Source organism: Bactrocera tryoni, chromosome 3 (assembly GCF_016617805.1).
Source record: "Bactrocera tryoni isolate S06 chromosome 3, CSIRO_BtryS06_freeze2, whole genome shotgun sequence".
Lineage (NCBI taxonomy): Eukaryota > Metazoa > Arthropoda > Insecta > Diptera > Tephritidae > Bactrocera > Bactrocera tryoni.
Genome location: NC_052501.1, coordinates 21,009,707 through 21,033,319, shown reverse-complemented (window position 1 = coordinate 21,033,319; position 23,613 = coordinate 21,009,707). Strand labels below are relative to the sequence as shown.

The window sequence follows — 23,613 nt, the reverse complement described above, 5'->3', positions numbered from 1 at the left end:
AAACTTTTCTTATCTACTGTGCCAAATAAAAATAATGTATTGCTGTGGTTACATATGTCCGCGTTCATTCACCGCATGCTGTTGAGAATTCTACGCGACATTGTATGCACTTGGAATCTAACGAAAATAAGCAACAATGACGTATATACGCACACACACACACATATATATTCCATACATACTTATATTTATACAAATGTTTTATGCATACTACAATGTGCTTTGAATTGCCAGAGGCAGCAGCTAGCTTTCAGTGAAGCATTTGCGAGTAAACAAATTGATGGACCTATCCCAAAAGGCAAACCATTGGCCCTTGCGTGTTGTGTTCAGCCAAATTAGTCAGGCGAAAGCACAAGAATAGCTCGAAGCAAGCATAATAATGGAACGCCGAAATTGTATTTTGACGCTAGAAGAGCGCGAGATGGCGCAACGGTATTGCATGAATAGATAGAAGAGAAATGTGGAAATGTTGTGGCGGAACGCGCTGTTTTTGTGTATTTGTTTGAATATATAATGGGTGTTTTTTTTTAATTTTTGGTTTTCAATTGTGCAATACTTTGCTTACAGAGTTCGTCTTTTTGACAACGCTCCGTTCAATATACGGTCGACATAATCTCGAAGTGGAGTGAGTAATTCGAGCAACGACGGGTCGGTTTCGTACCACGTTTAGTTTAGTGGATACTCTTGATTACTCTGGTGGACATACTCTGTGATGCTGTATACTGTGCACCGAATATGCTATCGCTGCTGTGAAGCGAAGTATCGAAGAAGAGCCGAATGAATCGAAGCAGACTCGTCTATCCGCCATCGCGCGTAACAATTGGAGCTTGACTCATTCACTTTATGAAAAATTTGATGGAAGTATTTTAGTTTGCGGGTCCTTCAAAGAATGACCATAGATCCCGATTTTCACAAGAAAATTTTGTTAAGCCATCAAGCTTACTTTTGGTGGATACGGGAATAAACAAACAAAAAAACGCATTTGGAGTGATTTTAGACAGATAGATATTAAAAAAATTGTGGATTTGCACTGCGACCTATGATCTATTGTATCCTATATCACATATGTATATTCATAAAGGTCCAGTATTCTTAAAAATTCCAGGAGCCTGCTGGGCGCGACTAAGGTAATGTGATCCCTGATTCCCACGTATGTATATGGAACCTAGGGTCATGAGTCTGCTTCTGCAAATTGCTTGATAATCCAGAAACAGGTGTTCTGTAGTTTCCTGTTCCATGTTGCAGAACCGGTAGTTTTCGCAAGAGACTATTCTCATGTTGGACAAGTGCTTCCACAGCCAGCAGTGCCCTGTATAGGGCGCGACAAGGAGGCGGCATTTTTCTAGTGGGAACTTGATTATTTCCTTAAACCTTACAGGGTTGTACCCTCTCAGGAGAAGCTTGGCATGGCGCATTCCTGCTGCCTGTGGCCAATGCTGTTTTCTTCCCACTCTTTCCTCCGTGTGGAGCAACTCATTTGATAGCCTTTTATATATTCCTCCACTAAAAGCGATTTGATCTCATACGCTGAGATCGTCTTTACTGCCGCTTGACTATCGCTAAGTATAGCGATACGCTGGTTTATTCGAACTATTCAACAAAGTTGAACTATTTTTTGCGGGGTTATAATAAGCCTGAGACGATTGACGTCTTGAGAGAGAATATGCGGCTCGTTATTGCTGACATACGGCTCCAATTGCTGTAAAAAGTGGTCGAAAATTGGGTCTCTGGGCTAGAATTTATTCGAACAAGCCGCGGCAGTCACTTGACTGAAGTTATTTTTAAACAACATCAAACCCTTATCTCTATAATAAAGCGTTTTTGGTCATAACATAGAATTAGATGTGTTTTTTTTTCTTTTGAAGACCACATTTCTGAAGAAACACCCTTTTTAGATGTATATACATACATACATACATACATAATATATTGCATGTGCGTATGTTTTTATGTTTTGGTTTTTTATGAGCGCACGCAGGAATTAGTCGCCGCGTTAACGGTGCACACGTAGAAGATGATGAAGGCGTCGAAAGTGGCGCAAAGCTATTTGGCAACACAGACGCGCGCACAAACACACATACACATTGCTATTGGAGCCGATGAAGTAACAGCATAAATAAAATAGCCAAAAAGCTATTTAAGCGAGCATTTGTTTGTATGTATGTCTGTGTGTGTATATGTATGTGATTAAGAACAACAAATTGACTGATGTGCTGCTCTTCTATTTATCTATTGCGGCAACAGCGCAGCGCAGCATATGGTGGAGCTGCTACAAATTGCTGAAGTGAGCCATTTTCAGTTGGCGAATTGCAGTCGCGTGTGGCGGTGAAGTGGCAGCAGCGAAGTACAGAAATAAAATCAGCAATAAATGTTGTCGCATTTGTCAAGCAAATTAGTGGAAAAATGTAATATTATTATTGCGGCAGCAGCCAGAGTGTGTCGGTTCTGTGTATTGTGTGTCCGAAGGCGGAAAGAAATGAAAAAATCAAGATAACTTGTTATAAATCATTGATAAGCAATCGGCTTAAATTCGCACTGCATAAAATATATTGTGCAACACAAGCGTAATTAATTATATAACACACAAGCTCCTTAAAAGAAACAGTGTATAATTCAAAATGAAGGCGCATAAATAAACTAAATTAACACGACAACAATAAATATGTAAATGTATGCCTAGAAGCCGGTTGCAAGTGAAAATCACTCAAAATTCGTGTCCTCATATGAAGTGTGTTCTGCTGCTCGTTTGCATGAAAAATTGAGCACACTCATATTCGTTCAAAATCTACGAGTCATACACACGGTTGCATGTCCAAGTAGCGAGCAATTTGTTGGCAAGTTGCAACTGCAACGCATATATACATACATACATACATTGCATATATAAATAAATATTTACTTGGCATTTAAACGGTTTTTAGTAATGCTAAAAGTGTTGAGTACCACAAATTTGTGGCACTGACGCCAGTGTGTGTTGACAAAGCGAATGGGGGCGAATACATAAATCCATCTATAGGGGTACATACATACATATGTATATGCAGATATTGATGAATTTGATAGTGGAACTAAATTTGAAACAAAAAAAAAAAACAAAGATATGTACAGGGTGGATCATCACTATTTTTTTGTTATTTAGGTGATGACGAGTTACTGGAATAATTAAAAAACAAGAAAAAACATTAGATTCAACTGCATCAACTATAAATGTCTTCTTTATTGCCGTAGACACCGCTTACGCGCGCTGAGGTTACAACAGCGCGCCAGTCGTTCTTTCTTTTCGCTGTTTGGCACCAATTGGAGATTCCAAGTGTAGTCAAGTCCTTCCCCACCTGGTTTTTCTAACGGAGTAAATGTCTTCCTCTATCTCAAGGTCGTCGTATATCTCTTATAGCTCACCGTTCCATCGACTGCTGTATTCGCCGCAATGGACCATAAATCTTCTGCAGAACCTTTCTGTCGAAAACCCGTAGTTCCGACTCATCAGCTGTTGTCATCATCTATACCTATGTATCATATAGTAAGACAGAAATGATGAGTGACTTGTAAAGTTTAATTTTTGTTCGTCAAGAGAGAGAACTTTACTTCTCAATTGCCTACTCAGTCCGAAGTAGCACCTGTACACTCTTATAAAATGTTGTACCTTCTCTATTTAGCTTTGCACCTCGAATTATTTTCGTCAAGAGTAGATTGAATAATTCCGTCTTTTCCAAGATACTCAATAGTACTTTATTTGCGATGTTAAGGGCGCTTATCTCACGGTAGTTGACGCAGATAGTGGGGCGTCACTTTTTGTACATTGCAGAGCACTCTTAAATACTAATCGTCGGTCATGCTTTCATCCGACCATATTCTACCCCATCGTCACCAACGCTATGTTGCTCTTCAGGCGGGTAAATGTTATTCGAACTTCATTATGGTCAATAATACCATTCACAAATAAAAGATACGTTAATTTGCATGGCAGCTATGTGCAATAGCATCACAATCATTTTTTCGGAGATTCTACTGTTGCCTTAGACCAGAATCCATGTCAAATTTCGGAAACATATCTCCTTAAACTGAAAAAAAGCATGTGCAAAATTCAGAACGTTATATCAAAAACTAAGAAACTAATTTATATACCGACCTTCTCCGTCTCTTTGTCTGTATAATGCCCAGTTAGATACTCTCATATTTCCTTAAAAATAGTATCACAAAGCACATCTTTTTGCCTTTGACAAGGATTCTTAATTCCTCTCTTAAAGAAGGTATATTTCCTTCAATATGGAAACAATAATTTACAATCCCTTTGCATAAAGGGTTAAGGTTATACATTGAAAACTATAATGGTATTGCAAAACTATAAGCTAAACCTAAACCTTTGAAAGCTATTATTGCAGTCCATATAACTGTTTTGATGTTCGATTTCTAACAAATTTACATGAATATGTAAACCATGCATCATTGGAATTTATGGAATGAAAGCATGTTATATACACTGACTTTAGCAAAACTTTCAATAAATAAAATCTCTCGAAACTCGTACATAAACTTGATCTTCTGGGCTTTCGAGCAAGATTTCTTCAATTGGCATCTTCTTATCTTTCTAATAGAACACAACGAGTGATACTCTATTAGATTCAATTGATGTCTCTTCAGGTGTTCCGCAAGGTAGTCATCTTGGTCCGATTCTGTTCTTGTTATTTATTAACAATACTTCTTCGGTAATTCTCAAATATTTTATTATATGCCGACGACGTAAAGCTTTTTTTAGGGATATATGTATGTACCTCAACTGATGAAAGGTGTGATTGCAATTTCACACTGAATCTCAAAAAATGTAAAGCAATGTGATTTTCTTGAAGATCTGGGTTCTCTTCTTCTTATGTAATAAAATATAAAAATTAAAAAAGTTTTTAGTTTTGTTCATTTGGGAATTAATATGGATTCTAAGCGTAACTTTATTTCTCATATTGATAACATAGTCTTGGAAGCAAAAGTTATTCTCACTTTTGTTAAACGTTGGTCTAAAGAATTTAAAGATCCGTATGTTACTAAAATACTTTTTACAACTTTGGTGAGACCTGTATTTGAATATGGCTTTGTTGTAAGAAATCCTAGTTACAAAATCTATTTTGATAAGTTAGAATCGGTTCAAATAGAAATTTTACATTTCGCCTTAGGGCACTTCCTTTGGGATTCTATATTAAGCCTTCCTCCATACACTAGTCGTCTGAAGCTTATAAATCTACCCAGACTTTCGGGTCGTAGGGTAATGCTTGTTGTTATATTTTTAATAAAAATTTCAAATGGAACAGTTAGAAGCTTTTTTTTCTTTCTGAAGTTAAATTTAATATCCCAGTTCGCTTTCCAAGTCAGTTTAGACCCTTCCTATTAAAATCTTTTATATCAAATTTTGAACATAACGTTCGTATATGTCATAATTTTAATTCGCATTCCTGCATATTTGATTTATTTGAGTCTCGTTTGGAAATTAAAAAGACCATACTTCTTTCCCTTTTTAAATAAAATCGTAACAATTGCTTATAACTTATTTAGTAGTATTAGATCTCCACGCTTAAAAACTATCTTGCCTTTCATGACTCGGCTGATTCCGCAAGTATGCGGAAGCGCCACTATCGTCGGTTGGCCGGGGGGAGGGTAATCTTTGGGTTATAAATCACCCAGCTCGTCAAAGTGATCACTTAGATATATACATATATAGATACATATATACTTTAGAGGATCTCCGACGTTTCCATTGCAGACTACATGCCGAACCTGTTTAAGGTTTAAACGGTTATAACTTATTTGGGATCTTAGTATAGTGAAAGTATTCAATGATAACTGGAGAATTGTTCCTTGAAATTTCTGGGTTTTCATGTGAATAATTTTTTCAAGTCATTTTCTGCTGCTATTAAGTTTTTTCACAGAATTGAAACCCATTGAGGATGTTTCCTGCTTTCGAGACACCCTTCGTTTTGTTTGCAAAAATGTCTAAACAGCGCTAAGTGAATCACAAGACATCATACATACATACTTGATCTTGTTAGGAATACAATATCTGATCACATCAATTTAGATACTTTAGCACGGGTCACTCTGACATGCATAAATTTTTGAAGCTCGCGAAAATATGGCTTAATATTAATAAAGTTGCTGACATCTTAGATTTACACATATGTACGCTTATAAGTACATTTTTAATGAGGCCTACTTTATTACGCAGAAAACAAAAAATTTCTTTACACCTATAAGCCCAACGCTTTGTCTCACTTTACTTTCAGTACGTAGTACACTAGTATTTGTGTTTCCAATACAATAAATCCACACATTTCGGTTTTGTACAATGAAGGAATGTTAAAAATTTCTGCTATCCAAGGAGCACGCTACAAACTGTAATGTACAAAATTTATTTTTTATTTTATTATTTATTTTATTCAAGCTAGAAGGCCTCGAATTGCTTTGCATTTCCCGGTATTCTCCATATCTGGCCACAAAATGCCCGCTGGGAAAAAATTTTCGTCGAATGAAGAAGTGATCGCAGAAACTGAGACCTACAAGTATATTGTAGCAAAGGACAAACCGCGCTACAAAAATCAATGTATCACTTTGGTAGGCCGTAGGTTTTTCAATTGACCTGTTATTAGAACGGTTTTTAGGGCAATATCCACTCTTGAAAGGCAGCCAACCCAATTATCATTTGCCCGATTTCTTTCGTATTTATCTTTAGTGTTATTTGGTTATAGCATTGCGTGTGTAGTAATGAGAGAACGAAGCGGAAGTCATAAATCTCTGAACTGTTTCTGTGGTAGGAATACAATACATAAGCACGTAGTATGTGTGTATGTATGTATCGGGGTGATTTCTTTCGTATTTATCTTTAGTGTTATTTGGTTATAGCATTGCGTGTGTAGTAATGAGAGAACGAAGCGGAAGTCATAAATCTCTGAACTGTTTCTGTGGTAGGAATACAATACATAAGCACGTAGTAGTGTGTATGTATGTATATAGTTATCAACTGCAAATGACCAGCATAAGCGGAAGAGAGGTTGAGAGTGTTCTCATACGATATCACAAGTTTTAAGAACTTTTTTAGAGATGAATTGTTCTCCGAAGTTTTCCTCAAAATGGCCATAGAATCGCGAGCTGTGTGGCATGTAGCGCCATCTTGTTGAAACCACATGTCAACCAAGTTCAGTTCTTCCATTTTGGCAACAAAAAGTTTGTTAGCATCGAACGATAGCGATCGCCATTCACCGTAACGTTGCGTCCAACAGCATCTTTGAAAAATACGGTCCAATGATTCCACCAGCGTACAAACCACACCAAACAGTGCATTTTTCGGGATGCATGGGCAGTTGGCCACCAAGATCATGCGATTTAACGCCTTTAGACTATTTTTTGTGGGGCTACGTCAAGTCTAAAGTCTACAGAAATAAGCCAGCAACTATTCCAGCTTTGGAAGACAACATTTCCGAAGAAATTCGGGCTATTCCTGCCGAAATGCTCGAAAAAGTTGCCCAAAATTGGACTTTCCGAATGGACCACCTAAGACGCAGCCGCGGTCAACATTTAAATGAAATTATCTTCAAAAAGTAAATGTCATGAACCAATCTAACGTTTCAAATAAAGAACCGATGAGATTTTGCAAATTTTATGCGTTTTTTTTTAAAAAAAGTTATCAAGCTCTTAAAAAATCACCCGATATATAGTTATCAACTGCAAATGACCAGCATAAGCGGAAGAGAGGTTGAGAGTGTTCTCATACGATATCACAAGTTTTAAGAACTTTTTTAAAGAGTGATCCATTTCGAGGTTCCTTACTTAAAAAAAGAAGCATTTTGACTGGTGATTTTCGAATGACTCGGGTTTTGTCTTGCTCCAAGGTCTGAACCGAAGCAAGATTGCCTACATAGAGGTTAAATTTTATATCCCCACAGGAAAATGTCTAACGGTGTGATATCACACGATCGTGGTGGCTAACCGAATTGTTCTCTAAATAAATAAATTGATTGATGCGATGTGTGGGAAGTGGCACCGTCTTGTTGAAATCAAATGTCGTCGAGATCACGAGCTTCAATTTCAGGCATCAAATAAATAACCGTATCATGGTCATTGATGGTTATGGTTCTCACACGTATCATTTTTGATGAAATATGGAGCGATAATTCCACCGGCCTACAAAACTATATCAAACTTTTGTTTTTTCTAGATGAAATGGCAGAACTTGAATCTCTTATCAGGTTGCTCTTCGATCTATTTACATACCCATTGAGCCAGAACAATTTTTGGCTCAAAAACGTCAGCTCAAATTTTCGAGAGCCCGTGAATAGTACGCTCAGTGGGCCGCTTATGTGAACAATAAGCGATCAGAAGAAACATTCTTTACAAGACGTGAATTTTCGTAACAAGGCTGAATAATTTTTATTAAGTTGTATAATACCGCATTTCAAAAATGCTATGTTATGAAATTTACATAATAGTATCTTTCAACGAATGCACCACTTTTGGCAGTAACGCGTTGAGTGTGGCAACACTATAGGTATATTTAAAACTAAACATGTGCGTTCTATTGCTCAAATTTTGCATTCTCTCAATTTCGCATTGTATTTGATTTTACTCGGTTTTGTGTAGTGTATGCTTTTGTGGAATCTATTATTTTATGCTGATCGAGAGAAAAGCTTTTCAAGTTGACGCTCTTTACATACAAAATCACACATACTCGCATTTACGGTAAATCAATCGTTTTGCGACAAGATATACCCATTTATCTCTTATCTGCTCCTCTTTCGAGTATATGTTTTATTCATGTTCGTTGTATGGGAGCTTATCGCAACGCTCACATTTGCTTTGAAATGATTTGCCGGCAATAAATAAAACCAGAAGTGTGTGTGAAAACTAAATAAAATGTGAATGAAAAAAACTATATAAAATGTTTGTGTATATAGTATATGCATGTATGTATTTATTTATTTATTTATCTCGCTGAGAGCGCTCAAATGAGTAGTGATAAAAATAAATGCGTAAAGTGCGAAAATAATGTGAAGGCGTGGAAATAGACGACAAATAAGAAATAAAATAAACAAACGGCAAAAAGAGGTGTAAAATAAAGTGCTCAATATAAATACCCGGTTTTAATAAAAATAAAGTTGCGAGCAAAACTTGAGGGGAAAGCCAAAATAGAGACTAGTAAAAAATTCTACATATTTATTTGAATAAAAATCACATCTAAAAGGCACAACCCCAACAATGCCGGAAGCCACGTCAACTTTCCCCTTTGTGTACACACCGGAACCGCCTAAGAAGGCGCCCATCATAAAACTATCATGTGGCATCGGCGATACGGACGGATTTCCCGCCTTTGATGTCGACTCGGACGCCTATGCGGCCAAAGATGATCCCAAGTGGGGTTTCCTAATCACAGGCGGCGCTGAGTTTCACATGCCGTTGACCGTATTTCAGGTGAGCGACGCATGTATTTTTTGCTGCTGTTTATTCATTTATGTGCATTCATAAATTATACTTGTAGTTGTGGTTTTACGTGTGTTTGAATGAGAATTGAGGGGGAGAGGTGGATGAAAGCGTGCGTGCATGTTAAATGTTTATTTGCTTTATTCTTAAACAAGTGGATGTGAGTTGTCGCACGTATTTTTAAGTAAAGAAAGGCGTTTATCGTAGAAAGATACTTTTTATTAAAGACAAATAAGTAAAAATATAACATGAATAATCAAAAGCTACAAAGTGAGGTTGTAAAATATTTTTAATTACGAACTTCCTTCAACTGCATTCTTGAAAACTTAGATCACAAGTTATCCAACCTTTGTAAGAATGAGGTTGAAGCATCTTGGCAGTTTTGCCTGCGTCAAGCCAGAAAACATAACCAAACTGAGTTTCGCCGTCCGTCTTGATCAATTATATAGGGGTTTTAGACATCACAAGGGACCTGCGAGATCCCTGTTTGGATCGATCTCATTACTTAACCTCGCCTGGATATGCTTCAAAAGTGTATTTTTTTTAAACATCCAAGGGTATAAAAAGAGTTTTATCTTGATTTTGATCTATGGAGATCTGATCTGAACAATGTGTTAGAAGATTGTATTATGAAGATACTGTGTCAAATAAAAAAATTTTCCATACTGGAAATTGATTTCGGTCAGTTAGCCACACAAACTACAGGGTTTTTCACTAGGAGTGATATGATTTCTTTACAAAAACAAAACACTTTGTTGGCTAAGAAAATTTAAATGGTTTTTACTCAATTTCAACAATTAAGTTCTGAATATAAAATCGTTTTTTTTGCAGGAACGAATTCGATGAGCCCAATTTTCGAGTACTTTTTCCACTAAATTAAGCCATATTTGATGAATAGCACTTTCAAATTTTATTTCTAAAACTTGAAGAGAGTCTGGTTTATTGCCAAAGTTCAATAAGTTCAAATAACCCAACAAGAAGTAGTCTAATGCTGGTAAACCACAATTTCTAGGAGGCAATTCAACATCAAAATCTTTTGAAATAATCGATTCTCCAAACTTTTCTCGCATTAACTTGGTTGTAGTTCGAGATGTGTGACACATAGCCACGCCTTGTTAGAACCAGATTTTGGTTACAATTTGGTTATCATAGATCTGTACCGCTCTCCATTGGCAGTAACAGTATCACCAACTTCATTTCGAAAAAGTACGGACTGAAGATTCCATAGACCAAAAGTCTCATCAAATGCAATGGTTGTTCATGAATAATTTGTAGATTTTCTTCGCACCAGAATCGACAATTTTATTTATTTACTGCATTATTTAAATGAAAGTGACCCTCATCACAAAAGAAGGTTTTCTTAAAAAATCATTATCGTTTTCAAGTGGTTTCAAAGCAAATTTACGACGTTTACGGTGGTCTAATGACTTTAATTCTTGAGTGAGAACAATTTTATATTCAGACGTAAGCTCAAATCCTTTCACAAAAACCGCCAAGGAGTGATTTCAGACAGTCCCAGTTCTTGAGAACGTCTTGGAATAGACAAATTGGGGTCATCAGCAACACTTGCCTTTTGCCAACTGGGTCTTTGTCTTATTGGCACTCAAACATTATGTAAAGAAAATGTTAGCTCGAAATTTTCAATAATTCCACGAATAGGCAGCATAGGTGGACGATTATTACGACCATGAAATGGCAAAGGCGCACGAAAAGTTGCAATTGGAGAACAATTATTTTGATAATAATATTGAATATTTTGTAAAGGTTGTTCTTGCGTACATACATACTGAATACAATAAAAAAAATTTTTAAATAAAATATTGAAAATGGGCAAACCCAGTATTATTGAACTAAGTAAAACGATATCCCATCTTTCTGACTAAGCTCGAATGCGGTAAAACTGTTCATTTTGTGATGCTATCCAAGAATCAACCCATTTTTCTATGTCATCTTGTCAGTGGAACTGCCCCTGAGCCAGACCATGTGCCATCGAAGGGTAAAAATAATAATCGGACGGTGCAATATCTGGGGAATATGGCGGGTGTATTTGAACAGGGAATATTGTTATATAGACATCAGATAGAATCACGTTTGCGTACCTCTTCTGGTATTGAGCCCAACTTCCTTGTTTTTGAATCATTCCCAGCGCATATAGTCGTTTTAAAATGGCTTGGCGGGTGACACTCTATGCTGAAAAAAGCTGTCCTTGCCTTTGACGCGTTTTAGAAGGTGTTGGCCTTCCTTCAGGCGGACGGCCTTTTATATCGAAATCGCCGTCTTTGAAGCGACTGAAAGAAAAACATCAACATTTCACATAAATGACGATGCCAAGAAATCGCACGACAGTATACAAGTACGACACATATACAAAGTTGCTAATGTGGAAATACACTTCCTTCCAAGCGTTTGGGTTAAGTTTATCGAGTTTTGGATTTATAAACTCGGTCACCACTTACTAACTACTAGAGCCATCTATTGACAAACAGCGGGAGTTTAGTTACACATCGAATACTTATTAAAAAAAATAATATGGGCATAAGACCATAACTGTGATACAAAAAATTTTCAGAGGTTTAGAATAGTTTAAAGCATAGTTCAAAGTTCTAATATGTTTGTAAATGTATAATTAAGTATGATTTAACATAAAAAATGCTTTCATAAATTTAAAAATATGTGAAATATGTATATGGAAAAGTAAAAGTACAAGTTCTTCTGTAATTATTCAAAATCACAAAATTTACCTCATTTCCTTCACTTATTGGCTTTGCTCTTTCTTAAAAAAAAAATAAATAAAAGTAATTAGTATCTATGCCAAATGCGCATATATGTATCTCGAGTTTAATTATTTTCTATACTTAAATTTACCCCAAAACGCTTCCAAAATTTAATGCACCAGACAATATTCTTTTCAGAACAACAAATTTACGCCAATAATAAATAGCGGCATAGATTACGCTGCTCCCAATTCGCTAAAGTCTCGCGCCAGATGCATCATTTGAAATACATATATACCCAATATATGTATGTACATGCGGAACAATTTATTATATTTACGTGCGTCGTTAAATAATACCCTGTAGGAAATTTTACATCTCTGCTTTATGCGAGTTTATAAGGTTGATCATTAAATTTTGAATGCTATAGAAGCTATAAAAAGTTCTAACCAAAAGCTTTTCTACTGAAATATTATAATATATAATAATTAATTAATTAATAATTATTAGTGTTTAGTATAAGCTTATCTTTCTGAAGTACATAAAGTGTATTCGGCGAGTTTTACGATGAGTGAAATTATTCAACAAAGAATTTCCATTAAATTTTGTATGCGGAATCAGAAATGTTTTTGATTGGTATAAATTATTCAAAAATTGTCGAAAATGCGTTGACGACGCACCACGTCCAGGACGGTCATCGACATCAACTGATCAACACGTCAATAAAACATGAAAAAACATTAACTAAGGCTGCACCGAAGCTAATATACCCTTCATAGGTGCATTTATTTTAGTAACTATGTGTTCAGTTTGTATGGAAGCTATATGCAATAGTAATCCGATTTGAACAAATTTTTTGGAGATTATATTACTTCTATGAACAATAACTCATACCAAATTTCGTGAATATATGTATCTTGTCAAATGCAAAAGTTTTCCCTACAAGAGCTTGATTCCAATCGTTCAGTTTATATGGCAGCTGTATGTTATAGTGGTCCCATACCGGCAGTTTCGACAAATGAGCAGCTTCTTGAAGAGAAAATGACATTTGCAAAACTTTAAAACGATATCTTAAAAACTGAGGGACTAGTTCGTATATATACAGACAGACGGACAGAGGGATATGGCTAAATCGACTCAGCTCAACATACTGATCATTTATATATATACTCATTAAATTATCATATATCATTAAATTTTCTCGAAAAACAGCATTGTGGTAACTGTTTGTGAAACAACTACTAGGATGGCGATGTGTTTTGGATCTATGCTTACCAAGCAGAAACAGACGATCAATCGGCCGAATATTGTGGCAAACGTGAGCCGAAGTCGAACAAACCACATCAAAGCAGGTTAAAATTCAAGGTTATGTTGATAGTTTCCTTCGAGGTCTGGTGCACTCCGAATTGTTTCCGACCAGCCAAACTGTCAATTAAGAACACTATTGGAGTGTTATGCGTCGTTCGCGCGAAGCTATTCATAAAAAAGGCTGGAACTGCGGGGTCTTGGTTTTTGCACCACGATAATGCACCTATTCTTCGTGAGCTTTTCGTGAAATTTTAAACCAATATAATGCCGCAACCACTGTATTCGACTGATTTAGCTCCGTGGATTGAATTGATTGAATTGAAGACATTAAACGTGGTTCGCTTCGCGCATTGAAAGCTATTCCGGAAATTGACTGGATTGGAAAACATGTTCACACAACTGTATTGGAGCACCATCGTCGCTCAATGTAAGAAATGCTATTTTTCGAAAATTGCTTTAAAAATTTTACGCTAAAGCTGACTGACTGAACTGACTACAGGAAAATCTTCTTTGAATAATTTTTGTTTGTTATAAAAGTATGTTTTAAGCCAAAAAAGATTTTTAATTTGTTTTTAAACCCTGGAATGGCTTAACTTTTAGACTCACATAACCAAGATGATATGAATCGGCCAAGGAATGCCAATACGAGTAATCACAAAAGATTGATGATTTCATGTCGGATTATATCTCAGCACATAAGTATTGAAAGTGCTCCGTAAATATAATGCATACTCCTTTTTAGAAATTTTATTGTAAAACGTATTTTACCACCAAAGAGCATTTTTATGAGAATTGTCAACCTCAACCGAGTTTCGAAAAACTTTTATTTATATAGATATTTCTCTAAAGGGTATTGGCTACATCACACACATATGTAAGAATTATGAATGTACTATGTATATACTCGTATAACATAATTTATGTTTTCTGTATTTATATTTTTATAAGCTTGTTAGAGAGTTGGCCAACCACTTGCCCTAAGTCATTCATTATGGAATGAAATGAGATAAATGAGCATAAAAGTGTCGAGGCAAACACAACCATTTTTTTTACTGCAAAAGTTTGCAAAACAGGTAATTAGTCAGAGATTTGCAATAATGAGGCAGCAAAAAGTTATCAGGCTTTTTTCTGTGTTATCCCGTTAGGCGCAATGTATGGAGATACTACATATATAGAATGGTAGCGTAAAAAAGGAAATAATTTTTATTAAATTTTTAATGTATTTAGTATTACACAATAAGAGTTTTTATTTTGCTTCGAGCGTTCGTTGGCATAATGTGCTAAATAAACGGTTAATTAAAGCACAAACTAAACGAGAATAACGTATACGTCCTGTTGAACGTTTAACAATTGATATCAAGTTAGTCGTACATTTTATTTTCTTATTTATTTTTCTCTTTTTTATTGAATGTTTGTTTGCTTTTTAGATAAACTAATAAATAATGTTTGAACAATGCCATAATTAAGTCTACTGGCTACCTTTTAGCAAATCGTTCATAAATCGAACATTTGTGATTTGAATATATGAATGCTCCACTTTAATTTTCTACTACTCAGGCATTGATTGATACGTTCTCACCGGCATAATATTTGAAGTAAAAACGGCTGCTATATTTTCTTCATTACGTTCTGGACGTGGTCTATTCGGTCGAATATTATCAGATAAAGAAAGCTGGGTTTCATACTGGGTGATAATGTGGTAAATACTACGCTCAGTAGGCCGATTATGTTGACCATAAGTTGAGCGAAGCGCGTGAAACACATTCTTTAAAGTTTCTGTGATGAAATACCACACAATACTGAACAAAAATAACATGACAGTTTGACACGACTCACGCTTGATCTGTCAAAAAAAGATTATTGAAATACCTCTACTTGGATCACCCGTTAAACATACATACTTGACATACAAGTATGAAAACAATTGAAAAGCATTATTTGAGTAATTTTGGCAATTATGTATAGCTTGATGAGAAGAGTGGGCTCGGCTGCCGCAAAATTCAATTCATAACAGGTGTTCGCTTGAACAGGTGTGAAAGCTTTTATTACATGAGAAATAGTCTCGTACGTTTGCACTTATGTGCTAATGAAGAAGAGGGGGGAGGAAATGAGATTACAATATATCGGGTGATTTTTTAAGAGCTTGATAACTTTTTTTTAAAAAAAAACGCATAAAATTTGCAAAATCTCATCGGTTCTTTATTTGAAACGTTAGATTGGTTCATGACATTTACTTTTTGAAGATAATTTCATTTAAATGTTAACTCATGTGGTTTCAACAAGATGGCGCTACATGCCACACAGCTCGCGATTCTATGGCCATTTTGAGGGAAAACTTCGGAGAACAATTCATCTCAAGAAATGGACCCGTAAGTTGGCCACCAAGATCATGCGATTTAACGCCTTTGGACTATTTTTGTGGGTCCTACGTCAAGTCTAAAGTCTACAGAAATAAGCCAGCAACTATTCCAGCTTTGGAAGACAACATTTCCGAAGAAATTCGGGCTATTCCGGCCGAAATGCTCGAAAAAGTTGCCCAAAATTGGACTTTCCGAATGGACCACCTAAGACGCAGCCGCGGTCAACATTTAAATGAAATTATCTTCAAAAAGTAAATGTCATGAACCAATCTAACGTTTCAAATAAAGAACCGATGAGATTTTGCAAATTTTATGCGTTTTTTTTTTTAAAAAAGTTATCAAGCTCTTAAAAAATCACCCGATATAAATTGTATAATAAAGGGTCTATCAACAGGAATGACGTTTTGTTAAAGTCACATAAACCAGTCAAATTTCGGCAAAATGGCTAATTATGATCTTATGCCATTTATGATTTGAACAAAACGCTGGCTACCTCCAATCATTTACGACAACTTTTGATGACCCAATACAGCATTTCGACTAGAACTTCGGCTTTAGTGCGCTGAATGTTGCCTACACGCTTCTCCAGCGTTCCTGGTTAATTGGCGTAAACCTTCGATTTGACATAACCGTAGAGAAAATAGTATAGAGGCGTTAAATCGCATGCTATTGACGGCCATCTGACTAGACCATTTCTCGAAATTACCGAATCGCCAAAATTTGCATGCAATATGTCCCTGTTCAGACATGAAACATGAGGCGGCGGCAATCTTGTTGGAAACAGATATCGGCTGCGTGAATATTATCAAATTTCGTGAAAAAAGGACGGCCAAGGTCATATTATAAGGCTGCTATTTTTGATGATAACGGCATTTACGGCCTCGCATCCGAGTGATTCCCAAGTGTTGAACTAATGTGAAACGTGATATGAACCTTATCGAACATACTGAATTATTAAACTGCATTGTCTACAGAATTCTTAAGAGATATTTGGACCTACGATTTCAAAAATCAATCCATTTGTGTATAACTGCCAATATAAATAAATTTTAAATATTCATATTTGTCTGCGCCGATCGCTGCTTGCCAAAAAAAAATATTAGTCGTCCAACCAGAGTCCCGCTATTACGGCCAAATTACTGTTTATTTATTTGTGTACATAGTTTTGGCAAATTTGAAGCACACGACAGCCGTCAATTGGAAAGCAAAAGGGCGTTGTGGGCATGGTGCGGTGGAAAGTAGGTTGTATTAATATGGATACATATGTATGTACTTGTACTCATACGAATATTTATGCATGTTGTTCAGCGTACGTCAGCGCGACGCACGAGCTGCGCAATAAGCGCCAGAACAACTGAAGGAGGCACACAAAAGAACATACTATATTTTACTTAAAGTATATATGAGCACTGTGTTGATTTTTTTTTGTAAATATATATTATACATACATATGAGCATATATATGTATGTACATGCATGTACTTTTTAATTTTGCTTAAGGAAAATTTTTGAGCTCAATATTGCATTTAAAAATTGTGTGTGCTCATTGCTGTGTTGAACGTTTCATTGAAAGCATTACTTGTTCGTGCGTATTCGCCGGGAGCTGGTGGACAAAATATAAATACCATCCTTTTGCCACTTGCATAAGACAAATCGTAACGGAAAGACATATAGAAAAGTACCAAAAGTTATTGTCGAAAACAATTTCACTGTAGTTTTGTGCGTCTTTCTCCGCCATAACTTGCTAAAAACTGATAAAAGTTGTTGTGTCTGTATATTTTTAGGTGACGCCAGACGGTTTAGCGGACAAAGGTGGCATCCGTTTGGGTGATATTATACTAGAAATTAACGAAGAAGACGCTACTGAGCTTACACTTACTCAAGCGCATGAGAAAATTGCAGCTTGCGGCAAGAAAATCCATTTCCTTGTGAAGAAGTGAGTAGCTTTTTTAAAACTGTTGTTGTTGTAGCCTGTTTTGTGCTTTGCAGTTGCGTTATAGTTTCCGTATATCATTTCCTGTGCGAGTAAAAACGAAATATTATGTCTTCTGTACTTTGCAGCATGGAGGAAGATCCGGATTTCGAGTTGGGCGAGGAAAAGTCTATTGTGCTGCGTGTGCCAAAACCGGCACCACCGCCGAAGGGTGAGTGTGAAACGACTGCATTTTTTGCAAACTGGCAATCTTCCGCCAGTTGTGGCATGCAGCCTTTCGAATTTTGTGTGTCATGCACTTAATCCCAATTTCCTTCACTTAGTGGCATGTTGTTTATACGCTGGCATTCGCATGTATCCAACGCATACTTAATCCGCGTTTCCGCACTTTCTTCTTACCTTTGCATGTATATTCTAAACCTTTTTTGTCGTTGCTTTTGTTTTTTTTTTGTTTTGCTTTTCGCTTTGTACTCACTTACTAACGCGGTTTTCTTGGTTTATCAATTTCGTTTATTTTTATTTTCTGTAGAGTTCACCCCAACCCCATTGCTAGGCACCCGTTTTTGGCATCCCATCATGTGGATCGATCCACCCGAGCCACCGAAACCGAAGAAAAAGAAAACCAAAACCGAAGTCGATGAAGAGGGCAATGAAGTTATCATTGAATTGAGTGAGGATGAATCCTCAGAGGATGAAGAGGAAAAGGTGATTTGCTTAATGCACATCGTAACATTCGATATGATAATTTATCCTTTCACGCTTTACTCCTTTTTCCCAACTACTACCACTACTACTATCACTACTACCGCTAATTGACACGCTGACGGCCGCGTGCCAAACATTCATACATAATTGACGAGTTGCGTCAGAAGTAAAATTTGATAAACGCGTAGTAACTCTGTCAGAATACAGTCATACACAGATACATAGTAAACTCTAAGGGATAAAGGCATTTACATACATACGTAATGTAGATTCTATTTCATAGCGCACTAAGAAGAGGTCATGTCCTTGTAGTATTTTTGACTATTGAAGTCAATGTAGGATAGGAAACAACTAAGAAGGACAATGATTCTTAAGAAAAAAATTTGAGAGATATTTAGTAGAGATAATAGCCTCAGATTAGAGGTACGAAATCATTTGGAAAAGCTTCCGTAGTTTTTAAAGGGCTATTATTTATTAAGAGGATAAAAGCTAACAAATTTATTTATGATTGTGATGAAGCTCTTAATTCGTATAATTCTTCGGCTGGTATACAGAAGTTGACACTAAACTGGAGTTAAGAAGATCTCTGGGTCTTAGGGTGTTTAAAAAAATTTCTTTAGTGAATATTCTTTGCACTAAAACAAATATGAGACAACGATATTTTATGTATTTTAAGGTTTGATTCGTGGCACCGATTTACAGCCGTCTTCCGTCTCTTTCCTCTTCACTGAAAGCATTTATTTACTTCACTATCACACTCGTTTGGGTACCTGTCCTTAGCGGAATCGCTGGAAACTGCAAATCCAATGAGATATGATAACGAGCTTCTTTGCTTTCCCTGTACATACATTCCTCTTGCAGTCTAGCACTGAAACTATGAACCTCTCGTGAGCTTAGTATTCGTAGACCGATACGGACCCTCTGCGACTGCGACATCCTTTTGGCCCAGGGTAAAACAGAGGGGACTTACTGAACTACTTGTTACTACTATCTTGCCACAATCGCAGAAGTTCTTGTACTTAATACATCGTCCAATAAGCATTCATGCGGTACAGCTAAAAACCTTGTCGAACGCAAACTGTCAAAGTTTTTCGAAGAAGGTGAGGTAGAAACATGCAGCCATTTTTTCCTCCATTGTCCGGTTCTTGCTAGACTAAGATTAAAACGGCTCGGCTGCTATACTTTTAGCGGACCAGAAGAGATGCTGCCTCAAACATTTGTGACAGGCTCTAACCGCTTTGTGAAATTATGCGGGTCTTTACAATCAATATATAAAAGTTTTAGGTATCACAACTAAATGACGTTCTAAGTTGTCTAAGTAAAATCCCTGTTGGCGCTTGTAGTATGATCTGCCTTTAATCAAACCCTTACCGCATATGTGCAGGGACGTTTTATGAAATGAGTTCACAGCATGACATGACGATATTCTTGAAATTAGTTACTGTCAAGACCATGGTTCAAGCGTCGTTGTCTCTGCCGTTCGTTACGGCGCGAAAGGATCCATGGTTAGATCTGTTCTAAATGTACTGACTTTAAAAGCGGATAGAGTTGGGCTAGATTTTAGAATTTTTCTTTAATTGAATGATTTGAGCTTAGATTTATTTAATGAAAAGCCCTTACAAATTTCATAATCACGATAGTATGTATAGGTCTACTGACATACTCTTACAATAAGCATGTTGCCTCCCCGATAAAGGATCTTTTGGAATACTCCACTTATGTGTCAGCCGATCCTTCTACAACCTTTCAAACTTTTTATTAAGAAAGAGGAGAGCCTGGTGAGCCTAAAATTCTTTACCGTGACGAGAGAGATCTTACCATTTTTTGGTATCAACGTAACTCTGACCTTTCTCAAAGCCCTGGTAAACCCCAGTCTTATGAAGTTCGCGTAGATATATATCAGCAAGTTTCATGACACTTTAATATCCTGTTGCAGTTACGCTGGGGTGATGCCAGCCGGCCGCGAGGATTTGAATGATTTGAACTAGTAAAGTCACGTTCCGTTCAAAGTCGGCAAATGCTAATCAATCCTCTTGTAGCACTAAGAGAGGAGTGGATTTCCTGGAAAGTTTTTCTTTTTATTGACATCCTTAAGACAACGAGGGAATGGGGTTCTTTGCGAGGATGCGCCTGAACATAGCGGACTCCTGACTATCCTCTACTTTCTCACAGAAGATTTTCTATGAAGTTCTCTTGAGCTTTCTTGTCTCGTAATTGTATATTGATAATCCAGTTTCATATAAAACGTCATTAAATCTCCCCCGGATAGTCTTATTGAATAAGCGTCTGCAAGATTCCCTGATTTCTAACCTGAGATCCAACAGAAGAGTTTAGTACCAGTGGCCAGAGCTGAGCTGGTCATCAAGAACTCTCCAATCTGAGAGCAATCTGCTGCCTACTTACAAAACTAAAAGAAATATTCCTTTTAAACGTTTTAAGAAATAGCCTAGAACATGTCGATTTTCTCCTCAAATTACAACCAGAAAATATTTAATAGATAAAACTTTTTAAGATGTAAATATTACAGTCCATCAAAAATTTCAAATTTAATCCCATTCAATCCATTTCAGAGAAAATAAACTGGTTAATTTCCGTTAAAAATAAATAAATATCAAATTATTATTACTAGAGTAGGACATAATTATTTTAGTTAAATAATTTTTGGAACTGATTATGCCAAAATAGTTTTGATAAGCCTTTCCTAACATTACCATAAACTTCAATATAAAAACACCCGGCATTCACACAAATCAAATTTCTGAACCAGAAATATACTAAAAGCAAAGAAAAATTTGTTTACTACCCAAATAATTCTTGGCAAAAGATATGCTTAAAAATAAAATACCCAGCATATAAACATCTCAGTCCGTTAAGATGCCGTTAACACCGTAAAGTACCTTGACATTAAAACGCATCCACTTCCGCACAAAACTCCAAAGCCATCCACAGCAGCCACCTACTAATGCATATTTCACTTTACGACTGTCACAACCATAACTGTACAATAACAATTAAAAAAAAAATAAACCAAAATTCTCTATTCACAACCCACGCTGCCGCCGCCGCCGCTGCTTTAAACCATGCTTTGTTACGCCCCAACGAAACCAAACCACCGTGAAACGCCAAACGCTTTCCGCCATTTGAATCGACTTTGTACTTCGCCACCGCCGCCGTGCAATCGTAGGAGTTGCCACACCATCGCATCATACGCAATATACGCCGCTTCTTCGCCGAGGTGGGCGAAAATCATGAGCTGAGAGAGCGTACCATTGAGGATATGCTGCTGGCGCTGCCCACCGCCTCGCGTTCGATGAAGCCCACCACGCAGCCGCGTGAGGAGACCAGGGGTCGACGCAATGCCAATGCGTCGAACACCAAACGACGCGGTGGACGTCAAACGGGTCGCAAGAGTGGTCGCAAAACGGCAAAGGACTCTGATGATGAGGATACGGACGAGGATAAAGACGAATATGATAGTGATGAGGATTAGATTAGCTTGGCTAGGGGTGATAAGCCTGCGAATAAATATTATTGCGTTTTGAAATTTTGTCCGCTTTACATAAATCACAATATGAAATTATAATTAATTAAAATACATTTTTGCTGATAACCAACCAAAGAAGTATGTTGAAGTTGTATATGTGTATGTATATATATGTATATAATGCTTATGAAAATATGGAGGGAACAGGATTTGCGCACAGGAAATGAAATATAAACATAAACTATACTATATTTTGAATATGTTGAAATGTTTTTGAACCAATGTGTGTGAGTTGTAAATATGGTTTTTGAAGTTTTTGAATTTTTTTAACCTTTGTTTGATAAATTTGCATGGAATTTTCATTTTTGAATTATTTACAAATTATATCTAAGTTAACAACACTGTGTTGGAAAATCGACTTTTTTCTGGGTATTGGACCAAATCAAAATTTTTCGCGTAAATTGAGGCATGAGTAAAAAATCAATCTCTGCATTCTTCGAAATTAAGCTTATTGGGAAATATCATTATTTATTTTAGTATAGTATATAGTTACTAAAAATTAAAGAAGATGGATATAATCTACATTTTCCTCCTAATTCAATGGTCTACAACATCTTTCGGTCTAACTTATATGACAGTTGTTATGTGGGATCAAAGTGGGATCTCCGAAAAAAAATTATTTCAATATTATAGATTGAATATTTTTATATTACATTGGAATATGAAGAAGTATGGATAATATTCATTAATAAAATTTTCAGTAAGTTCAATTTAAAACTTTGAAGGCAAAAATTTCGATATTGGAAGCTTGGTATGAAAAAATTGTATCATACAATTCCTAAGCACAAAAAATTAGTTTGGCACCAGCCGAGTGTAATTAATTGGACAGTTCTAAGATTACTTTAAGTCAGTTATCTAACCTAACTGAACACTCAAAATAGCAGGGAGATTACATTTAGGCTGCTAAATATAGCCTTTGTAAGACCAGATACACACTTTTGTGATTGGAAATTAACTCTTGACAAAGCACCTTGCACCTATCACAAATCTGTTCAGATGCTTTATTTCCTTTCCCTTATTTCATCTGGATGTCTAAAAGTATGAGATCCGAGACATTTTAATCTTGATCTGGCAAATGCGGGACATATGAGATGAAAGTATTGATATGATTATTAAATAATGTTTTTTTCGGCAAAATCAATTTATTTTATTCAAAATAGTCTCCTTCTGCTTCAATACGGCTTTTTGCACGGTCCAAAAGTATGTCGAACGAGTGTTTTAGCTCGTTGGCCGGTATGGTCGCCAGTATGCTGGTGCAAGCCTTTTGAATGGCCTTTACGTCTGCGTAATACTTTCCTTTCAAGGGGAAATGCATTTTTCCGAAAAGGAAGAAGTCGCACGGTGCCATATCAGGTGAATACGGGGAGTGGTCAATGGTTAAAATGTGATTTTTGGTCCAATAATCGGTCACAAGTTGTCCTTCGAATGTTGGCTTCTGAGCAATTTTTGGTCGTCAGTCAATTTGTGCGGAACAAACCGTGCACACACCTTTCGTGATTCCAAATGTTCGGTCAAAAAGCGATAAGTCGAGGTTTTGGAGATGTTCAATTCCATTTCCATGAATTGCAATGATAATTTCGGCTGATTTTTGAT

The 23,613-nt window shown here is 36.4% G+C and overlaps 2 protein-coding genes across 6 annotated transcripts in view; both read left to right on the top strand.

Annotated features, from left to right (window-relative positions):
- The window catches only part of LOC120770227 (protein PFC0760c-like), a 52,840-nt gene that overhangs the window by 22,643 nt on the left and 6,584 nt on the right, over positions 1 to 23,613 (top strand). The gene's annotated exons all lie outside the window — the stretch shown is intronic.
- On the top strand, positions 2,312 to 22,211 carry LOC120770228 (VID27-like protein). 5 transcript variants are annotated; one of them, XM_040097509.1, is made up of 6 exons: positions 2,312 to 2,405; positions 8,993 to 9,447; positions 17,623 to 17,774; positions 17,900 to 17,982; positions 18,301 to 18,476; positions 21,661 to 22,211. In XM_040097509.1, the coding sequence occupies exons 2-6, from the start codon at positions 9,235 to 9,237 to the stop codon at positions 21,964 to 21,966; spliced, it is 930 nt and encodes a 309-aa protein (XP_039953443.1). In that variant the 5' UTR covers positions 2,312 to 2,405; positions 8,993 to 9,234; the 3' UTR covers positions 21,967 to 22,211. The 5 variants fall into 5 exon arrangements, with proteins under 5 accessions (XP_039953443.1, XP_039953445.1, XP_039953444.1 ...); XM_040097511.1 differs by having other exon boundaries at positions 8,976 to 9,447; XM_040097510.1 differs by lacking the exon at positions 2,312 to 2,405 and adding an exon at positions 2,578 to 2,670.